General features: G+C 36.3%; 2 protein-coding genes across 6 annotated transcripts in view; both read left to right on the forward strand.

Moving 5' to 3' along the window:
* LOC107601490 (SAM and SH3 domain-containing protein 1-like) overlaps window positions 1-2,525 on the forward strand; it is a 306,972-nt gene extending 304,447 nt beyond the window's left edge. For 2 of the 4 annotated variants that reach the window (XM_016293698.1, XM_016293707.1), the window contains exon 20: window positions 39-2,523. In XM_016293698.1, the coding sequence (XP_016149184.1) occupies window positions 39-299 (261 nt within the window). In that variant the 3' untranslated portion in view covers window positions 300-2,523. Of the gene's footprint in view, window positions 1-38 lie in introns of all 4 variants that reach the window. The other 2 variants (XM_016293678.1, XM_016293689.1) reach the window with 2 other exon arrangements.
* A 1,279-nt stretch (window positions 2,526-3,804) lies between these two features.
* Window positions 3,805-15,698, forward strand: part of usta (uronyl 2-sulfotransferase a) — a 76,546-nt gene continuing 64,652 nt past the window's right edge. The window contains exons 1-2 of one of the 2 annotated variants that reach the window (XM_016293730.1): window positions 3,805-3,992; window positions 4,085-4,330. In XM_016293730.1, coding sequence (XP_016149216.1) covers window positions 4,132-4,330 — 199 coding nt within the window. In that variant the 5' untranslated portion in view covers window positions 3,805-3,992; window positions 4,085-4,131. Of the gene's footprint in view, window positions 4,331-15,698 lie in introns of both variants that reach the window. The other variant, XM_016293721.1, reaches the window with a different exon arrangement.

A 15,698-nucleotide genomic window follows, 5' to 3' on the forward strand; every position in this document is an offset into this window, starting at 1 on the left:
CTGACATTTAGCGCTTTGTGTTTTCCTTTTCTCCACAGATTCCCTCGGGAGGCTTGACTGACATGTGTCGGAAGCCAGTGTCTCCTGTTCACGTGAGCTCTGTGTCTGATTGGCTCGTGTCGATTGGAATGCCCATGTATTCTGCCCCTCTATTGGCTGCAGGCTTTGACACGCTGGATCATGTGTCGTCCTTAAACGAGGCGAAAGTGAGGGAAGCGGGCTTGAAGCAGGACCATCACATACGTATTCTTCTCAGTGAAGCCCAGCTAGTCACAGCCAGCAGCTCAGGACAGTCATAATACTAACTCGGGCTGTTATGAACTTGACTAAATGGATCAAACTTTGCTGGTGAAGGGACAGACCTGGACAACAGCTGCCGAATTTTCTCCCACATTTCTGTTTTATAATCTCAGCCTTTTGGCAATTTCAGAAATGACTGATCTGACTTCCAAGGACTGTTATTGTAGGCCTTTCAACAGAAGTTTCCATAGAAGCATCTAGTTTTGGCCTGAAACATCTGCCTGTCGAAAGCAAGCAGACTTTTAAAGACTGTTCTGAATCCCTTTTTCAGGAAGTGTGAGATTTATTTAGGAAAAAAAACTGTAAAGTAAAAATTTTTTTGTGCTTATTGAAGCACTTGAGTATCAAGAGTATGTCACCTGGCCAAAGCAATGTCATTTCATGCAGGTTCGTTAATATAATATTACTTTATCTCTCAAAGCATCCAGTATGCATATGAAAAGATGTGTACTGTCGGGTGAGTCATTCCCAAAAGCATGATGTTTCCTTATGGGGATATTCAGAGCAATGCACATTTTGATTTCAGGTCAATAGTTGGAAACGGTTTTAGAAAATGTGTACTATGTTTGTACAAACTGTTTCATTTGTTTGTTTCTTCAAGGTAACATTTAAGCATCACTCCTTATAATCTGCTTAATATAACATTGGATATTCACAGCATATTTATTCTTCCCAGTCTTCTAAACACAATATTCAACATGCATCACTTACTCGGCTGTTGCGGCATATCAAATTGTATTACTGTAACAGCTCTATCAATTTATGTTGCCTGTTATCTTGAAATGATACTCCTGCATATCGTGTACCTCTTATCATACTCCTCTCTGATGCAAATGTTGCATCACACAGCTGTAATATGCTTGCTAGAGTGAAATGTGTACAGGTGTTTATTTTTGTTTTATTTTATTTTTCTTTTGTCCCAGATTGCCTTGCACTTTGACTGGGGTGTTGAAGACATAATCGCTCTTGAAAGCACACAGTCTTAGCCTTAAAATACAAGTAAATCAAATCGAAACTGACTCCTCTGACTAACTTAGAGGAGTGTTCTGACACTAGTCACATATACAGACTGGTGCTTTACCCATGAGTTAAACGGGTTCAAAATTGAGAAGAAAGATCCATGAAGCATTATTTATTTTGTCATTCAGAACACAATGCAAATGGCATGCGTTTGTGTGTTTCAGGGAGAATAAAGTGTTGTGGACAACTTTTTCTTGCACACATCTGGTGATTCTCTCACCAAAGACAAACAGCATCTGGCAGACTCACTCTTTAATGAAAACTGAGTGTGAAATACAACATTAGCTGAAGTCTGTTAGTTACGTCACTTCACTGCTCACAGATTTAAAGCATTCCATCACTCTGAATTAAGCACAATGAAGCGTGTTTCTCCCACAATCACTCTCAGGCTGGTTTTGATTGAGCGACTGAGTTGAAAACTCAACTCCTTTCAGTACATGTAGTTGCTTCTACATATCTTTTGATTTTCCAGTTACGAAAAGACACCACTCATGTTTCCCCGAGGACTTGCAGTTTTAGGAAACGGTGTCTTTTTGAAAGCTTGCTTCAGAATTGTATTTCTCCCTCATGCCATTTATTCTTTTGTATCTTACCCAGCACAATTTATAGACCGTAATGCTCAAGGATTTAATGAATGTTTTAAGCAGTAGAGAATCGATAGATTCCTTTGTATCAGGATGGATGCTTTCAGTTGAGTGCTTTGATAACAATAAGGCTTTTTATGTGATTAAAATCGAAACTATATTTCATGAAATGTTACTGTAAAAATGCACTTTATTAAAGAATGAAAGTTCTTTTTTAATTCCATTGTGGAGAAAATGAGATTACAAATTGACACATTTACAGTTTTTAAGAAGTTTGTTTTCAGGGCAGATGTTGATGGTTGAGGTGGGCTGTTTAAATATCAAATCTCTGTTAAAAAAAATTATAATCACTTGTTGATTCATTACAGAACTAACCATGACCAGTTAATTATTTCAACTTAAATGCTATAAAACTGGGTCTTAATTGCATATATGAAATGATTAACTGAGGTTGCACATTCTGTATATGTAATTGATATTTAAATAACTTATTTTTGCTTTTACATCACATGTAATTATTAGCTGTACTATACATCATAAAGCAATACTCTTTCACCTATAGTTAGTTAGTGATCAGTGACCATTGTAAAATATATGTATAAAAATGATTTTATCTGGTTTAAGTTCGCTAATGATTGTCTATAAAGGTAGCTTGTGTATTTACAAACAAAAATGTCTTAAAATATTTGTCCCTTTGAGGTGTAATAAAAAAAGAATATCCTACACTGACTGTTCTCCCGTACTCTGCATTTTCAGCTATTAGCCAGTCTTCAGTGTCATGCGATCCTTCAGAAATCATTCTAATATTCTGATTTGGTGCTCAAGAAATATTATTATCAGCATTCAAGGACAGCATTCATAAGACTATACATTTCTTTCAGGAAAAACAAAACAAACAAAAAGAACTGTAGTGTATATTATTTTTCAGCCTGTCTGAGATCAATGATACAACCCCACTGATCTTTTTTTTAATTTTATTTTTTCATTTTCAACTTTATCTTCAAAAAGAAAACAAACTCAAAAAGGCCTTCAAAATGATGAACGAATACATACCCACAGCACATATATTTGATGCCCTATTGCATCAGTAAAGATAGTCATCTACACTGAAGTGACTCTAAATTTCTCTTGCCACTAGTATCAGCAGTACTGTATGCAAATAAATATCCTAATAATGAGAACAAATTAGGAGACATACTATTATAATTTTTTACTTTTACTTTAATTACAAAACCCTCAGGAAAATATATCCAAAATGGAGAGACGACAACAAACACAGCTTGAAGATAAAAAGGAGGCCTATTTTTTTCCCTTGATCAGCTCCGATTTGGCAAACACCAGACATGATTATATTCCCAGTGGGTTAAATAAAGACATTATTTCATTTGATTTAGAATGCCTCAGTGAAATAAAAGATATTGTGTTGCACTATAAATGAAACCATTGTGAGGCAGACTGCTTTTATCATTCTAACACTTACTCACATGGCTGAAAGAGTCCGATTTAGTTTTGCTAGTTCAAATAGTCAAAAACCGCTCAGTCATGAACTTGGCTGAATATTTGTTTCATTAAAATTGTTTCTATATTTGCTGTTATCCTTATTGCCCTTTGTTTCAGAACAACAGTATGTCTTGGAAATCTGGTTCCAAAAGCACAGCTGTTTTTACACTGTAGATAGATAGATAGATAGACAGACAGACAGATAGATAGACAGACAGACAGACACAGACAGACAGACAGACAACTGAGATAAATATTGCACAATTATTTGTTGATCTTTCTTATGAAATATGTATTTTTTATTAAAAAGATATGGATTAGTTAAACTAATTAGTGGGTTTGCAGCTGAATGTGTGTTAGTATTTTCATAGTATCATTCTCTCGCGCGCTTTCACGCGTCTTCCGCCTGGTGGTGCTGAGCGGCACACGACAGCGCGTGAGTGTGAGTCCATCCTCCGGTTGAACTCTTTCCTCCACATTCAGTAATCTGACACCGACACTAACCCCTAAAAGCTGAGGATGGATTCCCAACTTCATTCGTAATAATAGCTCAACTAGAGCCGACGAGAAAACACGGCCGAGCGGGGGGTAAACATCTGAACGCGTGTGCTCGCGCGCATCCATCTGTGAAGTGACTTTAGTTTTTGTTTAAATGTTGACTCAAAAGTTTTTATCCAAAGAGGCTGATGGGTGACGACCATTCTCGGCGCTTCCATGTGAGGAGACGATGAAGAATTACATCAGCAGTCCCCGTCTAAACAAGCACAGCAGGAAGGGATTCTGGTTATGGGCTCTCGGGCTTCGCTTCTCTCTGCGCGATTATGGTTTCTGCATGGCCACACTGCTGCTCTTCTGTCTCGGCTCACTGTTTTACCAGCTGAACGGAGGACCCCCTAAAGTTCTGCTGGAGATCAGGCAGTATCTCGGTAAGATTCGCTCTAGTCCTCTGGCTTTCCCCAGTTTTTGGAGACTTGTACCGACTGCTGTCTTGTCACAGCATCAAAGTGTCCAACATTTCCATTGTGTGTAGCCGAGGCAGATGTTTGATTTTCCTGATCTTTACGCAAACGAAGACGTGTCTGAATTCAGACAGGTTTGGGTTGCGAGGCTTTTGAGGGATATTTACATCCGTAAAGTTCGTTTAAAGAGACATTTTACCCCAAAATAAAAGTCATCTAATAGGTTACTCACCCTCACAACCTGTTACAAACCATGGGATGTTAGACAGACAGTCTCAGTCACCATTCACTTTAATTGCATCTGTTTTCCCCCCAACAAATGAAAGTGAGTGGGGACTGGGCGACTGGCATTTGAAGAAAGTCATGCAGATTTGGAACAACATAAGCTTGAGTACATGATGACAATTTTCATTTTTGATGAACAATCTAATATAGAATGAAGAACTGTTTATTTTCTTGTTCAGTCTTTATGAACTTATGTCTGTTGCCTTTAAACACAAGCAGTATGTGCCTGCTGATGTAAATTAGAGATCATGTTCTCTCTGTCAAAGTAAACCAACTCATATTCATGCTGCAGCTATGTTAATGCAACAGGCATCAACTTGTGTGTGTTATTTTTATCTTTATGCACAATCTGTGTGTTTAACACTTACACTATAGTTTGCTGATAGGTAGCTATTCAGAGGTTAGATAGTGCAGTCTTTGTGTGTCTTGGTAAGGCAAAAAAATGTTTTGATATAAGCTTAAGATTTTATTTAGGTTTTGGCAACATGGCCAATTTTTAGTCCATACTAGATCAGGTCTAGTTGTCATACAGGCAATAAAATGACAACTTCTTAAATAATTGCTTTGTTTAACTATTGCTGAAATGTTTATAATGGGCAGTTTAATACCATGTTCCATTGGGACAAAAGAAAAAAAGAATCACTGGTGTAAAAAGTGTGACTATTTCGGCACTTCAATTTATTTATTTTGAGCTGTCAAAGGAAATGTGCAAAAGGGCTGTGAGAGCAAGAGAGAGATGCAGAACACATGGGTCATAGTGTGTTGTCATAAAGAGCAGTCTGTGTCATTGTGTTGAAATGAAATTGAAAATAACATTACCATGAGCAGTGCATGATTTCATTCTGCTAGAGTGTGTTTGTGAAAGGGGTCAGACTGCTCTGTCATTCCATTTTAAGGATGTAATGTGCACATGGCTCAGTCGTCTACTTACCGACAATTCATCTATAATCTGTCAGGTTATTTTAGCACTATTAAGGCTACTGTATCATATTTGATACACAAATTTCTAAGGCCTTTTTATCATAATGATCAACTACTTTGTTGAAAAAATACTGTTGTGTACAATCTTGCAACTTGCAACAATTAAAACTAATGAGCTTTGTTTTAAATGTTACTAAGACAAATGATTGGGATTTAGAGTGTGACAACTGATATTAATATGCATTTAATGTAAGTAGTTTGCTATACTGTTATAAAATGTCAGAGGTTTACGTTACAATTTCCTCTTAAGTTTTCTTATTGTTACTCCGTTACAGTGTTTTTTGTTCTCACGTATGATCTCATTATATCATTCTATATATTGGTCATAAAAGCCTGATGTATCAAGTATGATACAAACCATAAAACAAATATGCAATTTAGATATTTTTTAGGCTATATTTTGTCTAAGAGTTTCAATAAACTGTTCCATTAAAAAAAAGGAATACGTTATTCTGACTCTGACTAGTATTTCATATGTCAGGCTTTACAGGGTTAAGTTTCCATAGATAGAAAGAAGCAAACCAGTCAGTTATTGTCTGAACAGTGAACCAAAAATACATCTTATGGGAAGTTCAACCAAAACTGAACATTGTCATAATTTACTCCCCCTCATGTTATTCCTGCCTAACATCATCTTTTTTGTGCCACGGATGAAAAGAAAATCATACAGGGTTGTAACAGCAAGAGAGTCAGTAAATGATGGCTATGGTTTAATTTTTAAAGGTGAACGATTCCTTTAAGCAAATACAGCAATGCATTCTTGAAGTACACTTCAGCTTTTTTCAAGTGGCTGTTAAGTGGGTTCTCAACCACTTTCATCTGTCATCTGCTCAAGCCTCACCCTTTACCATCAACACCTTTATCAGGAGCACCCATGGTTGCCAGTCAGCTCCTAAACTCCCCCAAAACACAGTACATAGAGCCAATCTTGTCCACAGCATAAGCTTTGTAATGTTATGGCCACATGTGCATGTAGAGAGATCTGAATTCCTTATTTCAGCATATTTTAAACTTCAATCTGTAAAACATCTACATTCCTGAATCAAGTTAAATGGGGGTCAACAGCTGACTTACTCACTGCCAGTGCAGAAAGCTGTTGACATGTCATTGGCATTGCACATATATACATGGCAAGCTTGTTGCAGAGTAGATGTAGCGTATTCTGGATGTATTGTGGGAAATGTATTGTGAACAAATGAGCTATGGCTAGCCAGGGATGTGCTGCACTCCTAAAGCTAGGCAAAGGAAAACAGTGATTCTCTGCAGGAGGGTACACAAGGTAATATTTTTTTTGCACACAGAAACACCTTTCTTCAATCTTCAGTTTCAGTGTGCTTCATTATGAAAAACTAGAGAGTAGAGATGCACCGATCGATCGGCCAGGGATCGGAATCGGCCGATTTTCCTCATCATCGGCCCGGATCGGTGATCGGTCGGTCAGTCTCACTTTTTTCCGATTTCGAACCGATCCGTTTTGTTACCAGCGGCACAGGCAATAATATCAGCCGCGCATTCTCACTTTCATCTCTCCGACGACCCCTTTTCTCTCACACACGTCTCCTGTTAAATAGTGCTTGTATTGCGCATTATAGTCATTCCCGCAGATTTCACGCTTATACCACTGATCTATATTAGTGGAGCGCACAATCCGCACTCAGTCTCAAACAGCTTGTGAGCCACAAATACCAAAATGAGTGGCTAACTGCACTAAAACGTTCAAATACATACAAAATTGTCAAAATGCCCATCTTGGCCAGTATCCAGTTAAACACAGTCAGTTTTGGAAAGTTAAATAGTTGAGAAAGAGAATGCATGTTGTGTAACAGTATATTGGGTCCGTGGATAAACTCTTAAAGGGTCCGCAGTCCAATATTCCTGCTGCATGTTAATCAAAGAACAAAAGACAAAGAAAATAATGTTCTGCCACTGGATGTGTTAAATTTCTGTAGTATTTCTTACCTGAATAACAACTTAACCTGAAAAACTTAGTTTCATAGCTCTCTTTATTCTATTGCATTTATTTGTGCTGTTGTGCTGTTGTTTGCCATTTTTTTTATTTGTTCTTATTTTATTACTGACTTTTTACTTGTTTTTTTATGAAAATAAAACTTTGCGTTGAAGAAAAGTAGATTTTTGTTTGTATATGCTGTCAATTATAGTTCTTAGAAAGAAAATCGGAATCGGCAAAAATCGGTATCAGCAGATCACTAACAAAGAAATCGGAATCGGCGCATCTCTATGAAAAACTCCACAATGGTATTGACAGAGCATTTGCAGCTGCGTAGAACGAGAAATTGTAAACAAATAATTGAAAAACAGTGCAAATAATCAAGTAATATTAACAAATAAAAAATTGATGGAGCAAAATAAACTAAAATATAATGAAGTAATGCAATAGTGGTTAAAGACGTAATATTGCTTGAACAAGTCATTAAGAAAGAATGAAGAATAAGACTAATTGTGCCAAAAACAGTGATGATGAGCTTGTGTTTAGTGATGGAGACACAGACTCCAGTCAGATCACTCACTGACCCTCATACTGTGGTGACAGACTCATGCTGGCATAGTCCTTATTAGTGTTCCCCTCATAAGACACAGTTTCATTGTTTAGTACATTATTAAATGTGTGGTGCATCAGTGTATCTAATTTCATGATCAACTTTCCCGGATGTCTGTGTATTTTGTCAGAAAGTGCAGCTCTGTCTTGGGTTTGGTTTGATGGCAGTGTGTACACAGTTTGTCTACATTTCTCTTATGCTCAACAAGCTCACCAGTAAAACTAATATTGTGGGATATTATTACAATACCTTTTTTCACTTTAATATATTTTAAAATGTTATTTATTCCTGTAATGAAAAAGCTTTTTCAGCTTATCAGTGTTGAAAACGGTTGCTTAATATTTCAAAAGAGAAATAGAAATTGAAATAGAAATCTTTTGAAACATTATACATGCCTTTACTTTCACTTTTGATAAATTTAATGTATCCTTGCTGAATACAATTTGTAATTTCTTTAAAAAAAATGTAGTGACCCCAAACTTTTGAACAGTGGTGTAATTGGTTTTTGTTGTGTTAGTATTATTCTGGTCCAGAGTGTCAGAGCGATGGTGGTTAGTAGGTGTTAGTGAACTATCAGGACATTATCAGGACTTAATTAATATTAACAGAACTCCAGACCAGAGAGAGAGAGGACTGGTATACAGTGTATTAGTAATAGTGGGGGTCACTGAGTCTCTCTCTTTTGAAGCATCTGTCCTGTTTACTTTAAGAGCAGGTGTTACTTTTGGCTGGGCTGTAATTCGGTGTGTGTACACTAAGTGAACACGTGTGTGTGTGTGTGTGTGTTAAGTCATTCTCTTGGACGGTGCTCAAGTGCAACGCTGTCATGTAGCTCGACTAGTGTGTGGAAGTTCAAGATGGTAATAAGTCTTTCCACTCCAGTGTTACACCTTTACTTTTCAACTAGTTTTCTCTTGGGAGTTGTTGTTGTTGTTTCAGTTGTTTATAATCTGTGGTTTTCAGATCAGAAGTTGAAGCATAGTGTTTGTGTATGTGTTTATACACTACAGCAGTGCTTGAAGTGGAAAAAATAACATGCCGGATTTAGTGCTGGGCGGTATGACCACAAATTTATATCACGGTATTTTTCAAAATTATACCGGTTTCACGGTATATGACGGTATATTTAGTGTAAAAATACCACACTAAATAGTGACTAAACACGACCCCTTTTAATGTTAACCAGGAGTCACTCTCATTTATAATTGTGGCATTGTCTGATAAAAGCAACATGCATCTACACTAAAGAGCGGCTATGCGGTTGGTTTGGCTATATTTGTGAGACGTGGGAGCTGATGGCAGAGAGAGGTGGATATTTGTGGGGGTCAATGTGGATATTGTGGATGAGTTCTTCTGTCATCACGTTCTATTAGTTCTACAGCTTCAGTTTCAGAACTTTCACGCTTAGTATCACATACAGCTGTTCCCTCACCACAGTGCAACAGTGAAAACAGACCCCTTTCAAACAGTGTCGCTTTCCGAACGTTGTTTAAGAGACATACACCGGTACGGTATTTAAAAAATTCATATTATAACAAAAATAAACACCGATATTCGGTATGAACCGGTATACCGCCCAGCACTAGCCGGAATATACAAACTTTTAATAGTTCTTAGGGCTGGACAATAATTCAATATCAATATGTATCGCGATATAATTTTTTTCAATAACGGTGATATGATTTTTAAACACATTTCCAATATTTCGATATACATTACCAGTGTTTCCCATACATTGATTTATTTGTGCCGTTTGACTTCGTTGAATAAACATGAGCACTGCACGGGCGTTGGTGTTTTATATGAATGTATCTCTGAAGGGAACCGACTGTCTTCAGAATAGTTTCGATGGCATTTTCATTTGATCTGATAAAGTAGCGTTCATGAGCGGAGCTGCTTTGATTACAGCCGTTACTGGGGAAAGCTCTAGTTTTATCAATCTAAAAGCGCCTCCTGCTGGCAGACAATCAGTTTTCATTTTAAATAAGCCCGTCTCCAGCAACATTTCCAGTTGTTGTTGTTGTTCAATTTTTTTGTTTTCTGCAGCGACTCTAAGCACTTTTCATACCCTTTTTTCTGACTGAAGCACATTTGTTTCAATCTATAAGAATAATCAGCCTACACTACCAGTCAAAAGTTTTTGAACAGTAAGATTTTTAATGTTGTTTTAAAAATTTTTTTTTTAAAGAATTCTCTTCTGCTTAACAAGGCTACATTTATTTGATCCAAAGTACAGCAAAAACAGTAAAATGTTGAAATATTTTTACTATTTAAAATTGCTTGAATTTCTTATATGAAATAAAAAGCTTTTGTAACGTTATACACTACACCATTCAGTATAATTTTTATTATTTTTTTGGGAAAGAAATTATAGAAATTAATACTTTTATTTAGCAAGGATGCTTAAAATTGATCAAAAGTGATGATAAAGGCATTTATAATGTTACAAAAGATTTCTATTTCAGATAAATAGTGTTCATATCGATATCGGAATTATATCGTATCGACCGAAATTAAGAAATATATCGTGATATCAATTTTGGCCGTATCGTCCAGCCCTAATAGTTCATTGTATTTATTTATTTAATTAATTAATTTATTGATTTTATTTCAACTCATTTTAATTAACCAGATCATATTCATTAATATTAATTTAGAATATAGACAATCATAGAATATATGTAATCGTCTAGATTGGCAGTTTGTTTAATCTGCCCTATATTAAACCAATCCCTTTTTGTTTTCTATTAAAAACAAATAGCAGAACATGATTCTATCAATTTGCCAATTCAATAATTGGCAAATTGATAGAGGCCATAAATGCCTTTACTGTAAGGCTATACATGTCACAATCAGCTGCTGCCTGCTGGTTATTAGAACGAAATAATGATGTTTCTCTGTCTCTGTCATTTACTCTGATAAGCAGTTTAAATCTGTGCATTGATTGAGTGCTCTCTGTCACTGCACTGTAAAAAATTTTCACAGATCTTTCTTTCAACTCAAATTTCTAGTTTAAATGAACTCAAAAGGTTAAGGCAACCAGGTTAGGCTAATTGCTTTAAGTTAAACCAACAAGTTTTTAGTGGGATTGTGTCTTTAATAATTTCTGTGCATGATGTTAATCTAATACCAAATCCAGAATAATACATCTAAAGTAGGCCATGTCTTCACATTACATTTTCCCTGCAGGAAAACAATAGTGATGAGGTTTGAACAGCAAAAACTTTACAGTGGATGGGAAACTGTCTCGTATTGCTTTTGCATCACATTATGTAAATGCCATTTATAACAATGAACTGCAGATGAAGATATCATGACAATCTATAGGCTAGATAAACACACAGCTTGTCCTCTGCTTCTGATGCTGTGGACTGAAGAACATGCTGAATGTCTAAAAGACGAGGGGGAAGCCATAATGTACCTAATGTTATTGTGGCTCAGTGGTAGAGCATTGCGTTAGCAGCGCAAAGGTTGTGGGTTAAATTCCCAGGGAACACACATACTGATAAAAAACGTATAGCCTGAATGCACTGTAAGTCGCTTTGGATAAAAGCGTCTGATAAATGTATTTATTTATTTAAATTTAGAAGCCGAAGGATGCTGCCATTTTCATATGAGATTTAAAGGGGACTGAGGCGATCTCAAATTCGTGTACAGATTACGGAGCTAATCAGTTTTTTAAGAGGGCTGAGTAGAAAAATGGCCTAGTGATGCCCATGGTACCGGCAACATGTGAGATTAGGTGGTTAGTAGTAGAGTAGGTGTGGGGGAGGGGTTAGGATTAAGGGTGGGGTTTGGATTAGGCAATCAGGTATAGCGACTTCAACAAAGGGGGTAATAATTTGGCAGGGGGTTGAAGCTGGGCACAACACTGGTACTGTGTACTGTACACTACCATTTCATAACCGGCCCACTTTGAGCACTGCATTACAGTACTGTTTGGGGTATTTTTTTTTCCATGAAATTAATACTTTTATTCAGCAAGGATTGACAAATGTGTCATGAACACCAAATCAGCATATGTGACCCTCGAGCACAAAAGCAGTCATAAGTAGCATGGATATATTTGTAGCAACAGGCAACAATACATTGTATGGGTCAAAATTATCAATTTTTCTTTTATGCCAAAAATCATTAGGATATTAAATAAAGATCATGTTCCATGAAGATATTTTGTAAATTTCCTATCATAAATATATCAAAACTTAATTTTTGATTAGTAATATGTATTGCTAAGAACTTCATTTGGACAACTTTAAAGGCAATTTTTTGCACCCTCAGATTCCAGATTTTCAAATAGTTGTATCAAAGCCAAATATTATCCTATCCTAACAAACCACACATCAATTGAAACCTTATTTATTCAGCTTTCGGATGATGCATAAATCTCAATTTCAAAAAATTGACCCTTATGACTGGTTTTGTGGTCCAAGGTCACATATTAGAATGATTTCTGAAGGATCATGTGACACTGAAGACTGGAGTAATGACTGCTGAAAAATCAAATTGAAATGAAATTTATTGCATTTTAAATTATATTACAATTTTAAATTGTAATAATATTTCATATTACTAATATTGCTGTTTCTACTGTCTATCTGATCAAATAAATGCAGCCTTGGTGAGCATTTTTTTAAAGAAGAGATTCTTTAAAAAAAATAAAATAAAAATGTTTTAACTCTAAGCCTTTGAACGGTAGTGTATATTGAGTAGAATCATTGGAATGTTTTGGCAGACTGAAAGAGGGGCAGCCTTTGCTGTGATGCTTATGTGAGTGACACGTGTTTGTGTTGCTGTCTGAGGAGTGTTTATGGCAGATTGGATTGGCAAATTCTGTGAAACACTGGGTGTTTGTGCCATTAATCATAATTTATGTTTCCTTGACTTTCAGACCTTCTTGGACTATAAAATCACACGCATACACACTAAAATACTGCTTCTGGGAGGTTTTTATGATTGAACAAACCAACCAACTTACATAATTATCTCTGGTTAATATGGATTAGAGTGGAATGTTGGAAGGCCACCGCAGACACATACATAAACACTCTTCAAGAGATGATTTTGATCTTCATTGATTTATTGTAGGTGTATTGTATTGTACCCCTGAACAGTGTAGACTCTTTGCACTGATATGACCTTAAGGTGGGAGAAACTCAAAAGAGATTACGATGATGATTATGGTAATAATAACAATAATAATAATGGTCTCAGCCACAGGCGATATCTCTGACTATCGTCGATACACGATGATATTGTCTATCAGCACAACCCTAATACATACACACTAGGCATGGGCCGGTATGAGATTTTGACAGTATGATAATCTTAAGGAAAAATATCACGGTTTCACTGTATCACACAGTATTGTCGTTACAGCTCTAAAATGTGTTGACTGAGTAAAAAAAAACAAAAAACTTTTTTCCGCTGAACACAATATATTTTGTTTTTGAGCAACATACAGAATATTAGGAACAGTAGAATTTGTTTATTTTTGCTTTGATTTATTTCCTAAAAAGAAGAAAAATAAAGACTGACATCTTTATTTAACCTAAATCTGTAATTACAATGATTTAATTTTAGTTATATAATTCATATACATATAATTTCATATCATTTAGTTATATAATTTCATATACATAATTTGATTTAATAATAACCCAATTTGAAGCAAAAACAGAATGTTCTGGCTAGTTTTGTGAAATTATACTACATGCCTGAAGGAAGCAAACAGCAGATGCTCTGAATGAGATGCAGATTCACTCTCTGACAGCAGGAGGCGCTTCACCAGATACAGCGTTTCCTTGGTTACCGCTGTAAACAAAGCAGCGCTGCTTTAATATGAATTATACATAGACGAGATTAAAAGAAAACTTTTCTAAAAACTTTTTCAACTTTTCTGAAGACAGTCAGTTCCCCTCAGAAACACATTAATATAAACCCCCAAATCAATATTGAGGATTTTCTTCCAATAGTGTGTGCATCACGAACAGTGAGTGATCTGCCTGCTACAGTATTTTTCATTTTGAAAAACGATTGCATTGCAACGCAGTTTGTGCAAGTCCAGAACAGAGACGAGTTGCAATAAGACAAAAAACGTCCGGTTGCCGATCGCGTAAGTTTGGCCAACCTACACACACGTGACTGACCGCTCACTCGCACCAACAGGAGGAGGAGGGGCCGTGCTACTCTCTACACTGCATTCAACCTGAGGGATTCCTACACTTATAACAGAAAATATTAGCGGTTTTGAAACCGTGAATTTTTCAAATCGCGGTATACCTTGAAACCGGTAATCGGCCCATGCCTAACACACACACACACACACACATATATATATATATATATATATATATATATATTAGGCTTGCTGCGATAGTCGGTGTTACTAGTGTTAATCCACGGTGTTAAATGAGACAAAGCTATAGGAGCAGCACGTTATAGTTTTGCCAGATGCATATGACAGTCACACTGGAGCAATTACACATGTGAAGACAGAGAGTTCAGCTACTGTATGCACTGACGTAAACTCTGCACACATTGATCTTAAACAGATTCCCCATAGAAACACCTTTACTTCACAGTCTTTGCGGTTCATAATCACAATCATAAGAAGTGTGAGCAATGTTATATAAAAGCAGACGCACAAACAAGCGTGTAATCCTCATTTAGATGTCAGTCTCTGCCGAGCTTCACTTATGTACGTGTGATTTTTGGCAGGTCCCATCTTTGTGCTCTTATACAGCCTGCTTTCAGCGGCCAGCTAAAGAAACAATTCAAATTTTTATTTCATTTATTCGTCTCACTCTCCCCCGGCTGACAGATTTACATGGTGACTCTCTTAAACTCAGTGGTGGACGAAGTACGCCAATCAAGTACTTGAGAAAAAGTACAGATCCATATAATAAAATAGCGTGTAATCCTCATTTAGATGTCAGTCTCTGCCGAGCTTCACTTATGTACATTGTGATTTTTGGCAGGTCCCATCTTTGTGCTCTTATACAGCCTGCTTTCAGCGGCCAGCTAAAGAAACAATTCAAATTTTTATTTCATTTATTCGTCTCACTCTCCCCCGGCTGACAGATTTACATGGTGACTCTCTTAAACTCAGTGGTGGACGAAGTACGCCAATCAAGTACTTGAGAAAAAGTACAGATCCATATAATAAAATATTACTCCAGTAAAAGTACTCAGTTTTCAATTTTATTCGAGTGAAAGTACAAAAGTACTTGATTTTTTTTATGTACTAAAGTAAAAAGTACAGATAGATGAATGTTTATTTTGCAGTTTTATATAGGTTACTTTTATCATTTAATTTTATATTAGCATATATTTTTTATAAACCTACTGCTCAAAATACCTGGGATTTTCCCAAAATAACCAATAAGGAAAAAATGAATATAATAAGGAAAATATAATTAGATTTTCATAATGATTTTTTTCTTCTCAAACCTTGTCTGTGGTGTAAAAACACCCCTGGCCAAATGCCCCCAGAGGCCATCACTTCCCAC

This window comes from Sinocyclocheilus grahami, unplaced genomic scaffold, assembly GCF_001515645.1.
Source record: "Sinocyclocheilus grahami isolate Dianchi unplaced genomic scaffold, SAMN03320097.WGS_v1.1 scaffold15.1, whole genome shotgun sequence".
Taxonomy (NCBI): Eukaryota; Metazoa; Chordata; class Actinopteri; order Cypriniformes; family Cyprinidae; genus Sinocyclocheilus; species Sinocyclocheilus grahami.